The sequence below is a fragment of the Varroa jacobsoni genome, unplaced genomic scaffold (assembly GCF_002532875.2).
Source record: "Varroa jacobsoni isolate VJ856 unplaced genomic scaffold, vjacob_1.0 scaffold_180, whole genome shotgun sequence".
Lineage (NCBI taxonomy): Eukaryota > Metazoa > Arthropoda > Arachnida > Mesostigmata > Varroidae > Varroa > Varroa jacobsoni.
In genome coordinates this window covers 13,907-21,303 of record NW_019213082.1, presented here as the reverse complement: position 1 = coordinate 21,303, position 7,397 = coordinate 13,907, and the positions used below count along the sequence as shown (strand labels likewise).

General features: G+C 42.4%; 1 protein-coding gene across 1 annotated transcript; it reads right to left on the bottom strand.

Moving 5' to 3' along the window:
* Window positions 1-3,902: 3,902 nt before the first annotated feature.
* LOC147753842 (uncharacterized) lies at window positions 3,903-6,820 on the bottom strand. The gene is made up of 4 exons (XM_086973016.1): window positions 6,683-6,820; window positions 5,858-6,070; window positions 4,483-5,657; window positions 3,903-4,383 (listed from the first exon to the last, which is right to left on the bottom strand). Exons 1-4 carry the CDS (start codon window positions 6,689-6,691, stop codon window positions 4,146-4,148), a joined length of 1,635 nt encoding a protein of 544 aa, XP_086829142.1. The 5' UTR covers window positions 6,692-6,820; the 3' UTR covers window positions 3,903-4,145.
* Window positions 6,821-7,397: the final 577 nt, after the last annotated feature.

Below are 7,397 nucleotides of genomic sequence, written 5' to 3'. Positions count from 1 at the left end.
GCCAGTCCGTCAAATCAATTCTGCGCATTTTGAAACGAGATTTTATTGCGAAAACTGCTTTCTCTGTATGAATTGTAATTTTGAGCGTCCATATAATAAAAAAAAAATAGGCCGTCAATTTTATCCAGTGTGCAGAACTCCTACTTCGCTTCGCTACATTAAGTCCGCATCTGTTTGGAATCGATGCCGTTTAGCGTTCCTTACTCAGAGGAAACACTATTCAAGTTAATTTGTCGGTTGACACGTTTACACGGTAACTTGAATATAATAATTTGATAGTCCAATTTAAAGAAATTCATTGATATCATTGTAGTGCTAGATCTAATGGTTCATAATAAAAGCGATATCCGAGCAAGGAAGCTAATACACTTATTCTTGTATATATACAAGGTCGTCTGCTCGAATTAGGAAAGCTTTAAGGGACTGTGTTTTATAATGAATATGCGTTCAACTGCTACTTCTGGTACCGGAGGGGTTTTTTTCTACAGGAAAGCGATGAACTCGTTGTAATGAATAACGGCGCGTTGTTTTCGAAATTTGAGCAAAAATCAATCGTTATTTAACTTTTTTTTTTGCGCTAGGCGAACTCCCGCCAAAGCTTGCCCTCTAAGGCGACGCCAAACTTGGCTGTGTTCAAAGTGCTGTTCTCCCCTGTACCTATATAGGCAGTAGTGGTCTTTTGCACTAGACGCATAATCGTGAAGGTCACAATACATGACAGTTCATTTCTTGTCTGCAAATACCCAACTTCGTTTGCATGAAAAAGCATCTATGTCTAAAGAAGCAGTTCGATTGCTCGTTTCAATGTGATTATAGGTAAACAAAGTACTAAAACATTGGCGTTCAATACTCCTATATGTACCAAATGCTTCCCAGCCCACGCGATCCGAAACAGAGACAGAGAAATATATGAAACATACAAGTGAAGTGTTCCAATATATAAAGGTGATCGGAAACCGTATTACTCTGTTCCAAATCATTTCATTGACAACAGCGGACATGAATCGGATTAATGCGGGAGTTATCGGAATTTTTTACTATATCTAACTTGCGGTCGATATAATTAACACCTGATCACATGGCCTGGTGACTCACAGAAACAAATCTGTTACTTTGAAACAGCACGAGGCCAATCCCGGCCCCATTGTACAGTATCTGCCACAATATATCCTGCTTAATCCATCTATGTATGTACGTACGTACGTTGTGTATAATTTGGCAATGCATAGAATTTTCAGTTGGCTGCGTCTGTAGTAACTGGGTTGGGGGTTTGCGAATACGTTCACCTAACTAATACCACTACTAATTACTGGTGTTGCTGTTTTACCACGAATATTACTTTGACATTAACGGTTTAGTCAATACGGAACCTTACTATGATAAAGCTTTTCGAATATGAAAAATTTATCCGTAATTAGAGTAGAAGCGGTTTTGTGAAAGCGAAAAGCTATGATTGTTACCCTTATTTTAAGAAATAAGTAAATGTAAAACGACATGTAGTATTATAATTTGTTAATTCGGCTGAAGGGATCGGGTTCACCCTAGTGTTGAAAACCTGACCAGACAGACTCGCTGGCATATGTTCAGGAGTACACCCGATAGGATGGGTTTGGAACTGGTCGTAGACACATGTTTTTGTGCTAGGATCGAAGCCCTTCAAGCAATGATTAACGGAAGCTCGAACTCTGTATTTATTTGTAGCAGAATTAAACCCACTTTCAAAACTTACTGCTTTTAATGTGTCGTTCAATCGGTGGGCTGCCTTCACTACAGGTTTCGCATAGAGTTATCTTTGCGTGTTCTGTATGTTTTGGGTTGTAGTATTAAATGTCTTCAGTTGTATAACAGTTCGCTTTAGAGGTCAATAACGGTATAGAAAAAGCAACACGCAGTTTGATACATCGGTCAATTCTGGAAGGGGGTTCTAATTCAGTGCTCGAATAGCACTGTGGTCGGTTTGCGCATTAAATTTATAGGTTTGAAGGGTTCAAAGGTCTAAGCGGCCGTTTCTCGCATATCTTTGTATTTAATTAGCGCTAAATTTTTAAATAAAATCGCCATAAAATCAGCGAGTAATTAAACTGTTGAAAAAATGAGATAATTTTTCGAGAGGTAATAGCAAAGCCCTACTGATTTTTTTCATCAGCATCTCTTTGAAGAGGCGTCGTCAAAACAGATACGTGAGGCATTTCAACACGGCCCTACGTGGGGACGCCGCGCAAACGTTTGGCGGCAGGCCAATTCAAGGCATGGTTCGCGAATGCAAAATTGGTGTTGAAATAACGTTTCGAGTAAACGTTAGGACAGGTTAAGTCCGAGAAGGCTGGACAGCGATAGATTGTATAGCCGTTGATGAAACGTTAATTCATCAAAACTGCCCTAGACGTCCAAGGATACGTAGAATTCAACGGGAAAGTTAGCTATTTGGTCAATAATGTCTAACTTTAAATGAATACATTTAATATTAGTAAAAAATAAAGTAAAACAAAAAAGGCGCGTGCCGCAATTCAAATCAGTTAATATACGTAATAGCATTGAATGAGCCGGGCATACTGTTACTCTTCGTCTTTATTTTACATTCAACGTTCATTTCATAAGCTATCTAAAATTGTCAACTTTGCAGGTCTGTACATCCAGTTTAGGATCAAACTAACGAGCAATGGGGTGAAGACCGGGTTATGGAACAAAAAATTCGATAATTAACTATGCTTGGGGTCTTGATCGCTACATAACACCTTAGATAGTGGAAATCACTGGAAAAAAAAGAAGCATTTTTATACGACCACACGAATTTACTTAACCATCAAGTGTGAAAACAATGGCTCATCACTATCTTAAAACAACCTTACTACCAGTAAATCATTCATATAGAATTCGAAATTTTACAAAAAAAAATCAGGTCTTGGGGGTGCAAAAGGGATCACTCCTGTAGCGATTATATCTCTCACATAGCGACTCTTTGCTTCTAGTAATTGTCACGTATTTTATAAACATAATTTGTCCGATGCACACTCGTAAGTTAACATTTAAGCAAATTGAACGCTGTACATTATAATATTAATTTTCAGTCGTTCTTTAACTTTGAAAAAAGTTCAATGCATAGGTGTGTCGTCAGCTTTGGCAATACAGTGATACAATTCTTTCAGAGCAGCAACTGGAAGTGTTTCGAACTGTCAGATAAGATGGTTGATTACATCGGTAGCACCTTTCAAAGCAAACGACAGACAACAATTTTTTTTTAATAAACAATATTTTTTTGAAAAAATAATGAATAATAATTATACTACACGCACAGTTGGTGCTGCGAACATTACCGCTGAATCTACTGATGCGAAATACCAGCAGGACGCTGAGTTTTATCATAGACAATTTGCCTTGTTGAACAGAACAGCCAATTTGCACTTAGATATAGCCATACATACAAAGCGGGAGAACGTTTCTGCCATTTTTAGTTTAACGGTCTATTGTCTATTTTTTAAAATCTGTAAACTTCTTATCTAAACCCTAAAACAAGATTTAATATGGCAGCTTCTTTAAATATCAGGTATAATCTGTCTTTATCGGATCTAAATCGCGGATCAGCACCTGTCTCAAAAGAAACACGCCATTATTTAATATCGCTAACGATACGAAATGAGATATTTAATAATACACGTGATGAGTGTTTATAAAACTTGTGTTTGTTGTGGTTCAAATACAAATCACCGGTATACAGCAAACTGTACGTTTTAGTGATCGATAACTCGCCCGGACAAAGCAATGCAAAGCGTAATGAATTTCCTATCATCAAATAAACGACAAACACATTTCACATATTTGACAGACACTTCTAATTGATCTTGGAGTGGTAGCATTATCATGTAATTACTTGAGTTATTTATCTATAAGAACGACATCAGTAATTAACCTGTAAAAATTTACTGAACCATCTAGTTTATTGACACCATTTTGTTGTCCTCTGAATCACAGCCTTTTTCGATAAGCTTCTTCTGCTCGAATCTATTTCGTCTGTTGGCTACTTGTTTATGTACATCTAGTTGCTTTTGGGCTGACTACTCGTGGCAAACGTATACCTTTCGTTATATTGGTATCATTAGAAAAGTGCATAGGTTTCAGTTTATTGCAAATTGATCACAGATGGGTGATTAGGCAACCACTGCTCTCTCTTTTCCTCCCTGTGCGAAAGAGCTCTGGGATCCCTGAGAAGCATAGGCCTGCTGATTAGCACCCACTGCGTTTCCCGTGCTACTCTCGGATCCAAAAGACTCTTTAGATCCGAAGCTCTCTTTGTTTCCGAAAGTTTTTGTGGAGGATCCTCCATGATTATAACCGAAGACAGATTTACCTTTGGCGGCCCCGGCGGTTTGTTGTCCTTGAGTGAACCTGTAACAAGCGGAGCGAACGGAAACGGCCTATAGAAGCGGTCTAATTTCGAATGTATCTAACTGGATAGATGCAAGTACAATCATCGATGTTACTTACCCCTCCTTGTGAGACGCTCCTCCAACGAATCCAACAGGCCCAACTCCATTAACGGGTACCACACCTCCTACTAGGCCAACTTCACCTGCGCCAATATTGCCCTCAATGGGAGCACCGGCTCCAATGGGACCTGCACCTCTGATGGGGCTAATTGGTCCTACAGGGGCTACACCTCCAACCCCAGCCAGTCCACCAATGGGAATGCCTCCACCGATTCCACCGCCGCTCACAATCGGGCCGCTCTCGACGTACGAGCCGCTTACACCATCTGTTCCAATCGGACCGCCAATGACTCCTCCGAGAGGAGCGCCGATTGGTCCACCAACAGGTGTGAACCCTCCGACAGGGGCAACAATCGGGCCAGCACCTTCACCGACTGGTCTAACCACTGAGCCTCCTACGGGCACAACACCGTTGACCCCGCCGATCGCTCCGGTGCCACCAGAGCTGCTTGCAATTTGAGAACCTGCAGCGTGGCCGCCCTTGGTAAAGCCAGAAGCATGGCTCGAATGTGCTGCACCGACGGCGTGGGCGGCAGAAGCCTCCTTGCCGAACGATTCTTTGTTGCCCCAGGTTTCCTTGTTGCCAAAGCCAGAGCTAGATGAATGTCCATTGTTGTAGCTGTACGCGCCCTGCCCGGCGAACTGTTCGGTGGCGCCTCCACTTTGCTTGAAGCCCTGGCTACTAGACGCACCTCCGTAGCTACCTCCGTAGCTACCCCCGTAGCCAATGCCTCCGAGGACAATTGGGGCTCCAGGTATGCCACTGGCTCCATATCCACTGACGCCGCTAGCTCCGTACCCACTGACGCCGCTAGCTCCGTACCCACCGATGCCGCTAGCTCCGTACCCACCGGTGCCGCTAGCGCCGTACCCACCGATGCCGCTAGCTCCGTACCCGCCGACGCCGCTAGCTCCGTACCCACCTAAGCCGTTAGCTCCATAGCCACCACCACCCGTCTGGTAGCCCTGTTGACCAGTTTGGAAGCCTTGAGCGCTTCCGCCCTTGTTGAACGCTCCGGCCTGATTGTTGAAGCCCGATCCCTGGCTATGCGAATTCGTGTTAGAGAATCCGAACGATTCCTTGCTGCCGAAGCTTTCTTTGTTACCAAATTGCTTGACTCCCGAGGCTCCGTGATCGTATTGGTAGGCATTCTGGCCCTGTTGTTTAGCTGACTGCAATAGGCCAGTAGCAGTTTTCTTTAGTTAGCTATGAAAAATTCGATTGAATATTAAGATGTCGTCGTCTGAAAGTACATTTTATCTTGGGGATCGATATTTCGTCTGTTCTGTCTAAAGGCTCACGTGATTTGGCCATAATAGATAAACTTATACTAGACAAAATGGCGTCGTTTTATCGTGTCACTCTTACTCACTTCTTCAGCTCCCTGGTTGAAGTGTTGTGAAGCAAATTGTTCGTACGTTGGAAACGTGCCAAACCCCCCCCCAAAACCGGTGGGGAAAATGCTTCGCTCCTCGACGCCGGTTTTATGGCTATCGGTTTGTTTGTCGTCAGTCATCATATCAGTTTTTTTATCTCCAGCTGGGACGGCCGCAGCCATACCCAGAATCAGCGTTAATAGTAGGAACTAAAATGTACAGCAAAAACAAACATTTAGTTATGTTTTTCGATTAAAATTACTACGTTAATTACTAACAAATGTATGCTTATTTATCAAGATGTAATTATTATTACTAAGATACAGTTTATTAACAAATTTGCAAGTTGAAGACAGCCTCGACTTGGGTCTGCTGTAACAGATAGGCGACTATTGTTTACCAAAATAGCAGTATCAACTATATCTCGAACTGTAACAGAGTGCAAAAGTCACTAGGTAAAATGAAAATCTATGTCATATTCATGCGCGTTCAGTTCTGAATTGGAAATTCCAAACAGTTTAATTTGGAACGATTCTTGCGGTCATGTCGGCAGGAATCACCCAGTCAGTATGCTAGGATCTGCGCATTGTCGGCTGTGCTATCAATTTAACGTAAATTTTGAAACTTGTAAGTTCTTCCAAGCACATCAGCTACATTTTTACACATGGCCTCTACTTACACTCGGAACGCATTGTCGAGAAACGTACGCATCCTATGGTAGGTTAAATATACTGCTTCACCCTTATCATCTGGTTTCGCCTATTTTAAAAATTGCAACTGGGTCTAGTACTGCATAATTTCGACGAACTTTCTAGCCTCACCTTTTTCATGCTGATGATAATATTATTGTAGTTTTGTTCTTATCGCAGCTGCGTTGTTAATCCTCGGGGAGATTTGAAAGTTCGTTTGGGGCCTGCCTTCTTATACCTTCGTGTATTCGCTATGTATAGCGATTTGCGCGCGTAGAGAGGAACCATAGATCCTGCTCACTCGATTCCCTGCCCTCGCCGTGCAGTTCACACTCTCCTCCGTTCGGCCACTGGCGGCGCTTTACGTCACGGCACGCTCTTCTGTCGATATGTGTAGTTTCCCTGGTTCTGAAGCTCGCGCGCCGATCTGGTACCCCGAGAGCGCATACCGGCGTTCACCATCAAAATAGCCGTTATGGATGCTGTGCAGCGGAGGAATAGCCAAAAATCGCTCGATCTAGACGTTGTTTTTTCTGTTCTACGATGTAACGAAAGATGATGAGAAAGATTGTTGGGGAATGCCCAGCTGAAACGGCACCGACGAGACAGACCCAGATAAAGTAGCAATTATGCTGAGATGGTGCGCGGTGAGGTGGAAATAACATCGACATATAATGTTGGTAATAGAGTAGCGTAGAATTAAATATAGAACATCACATGGAATGGATGAGATGGCCCTGAATGTTTGTAGTAGATGTTGATTAATACACACTTGTCATATAAACATCCTGGTTCAATAAAAAAGTGCCTACTATTTTTTAGCAGCGTATAGGCTTTCGATTACCTT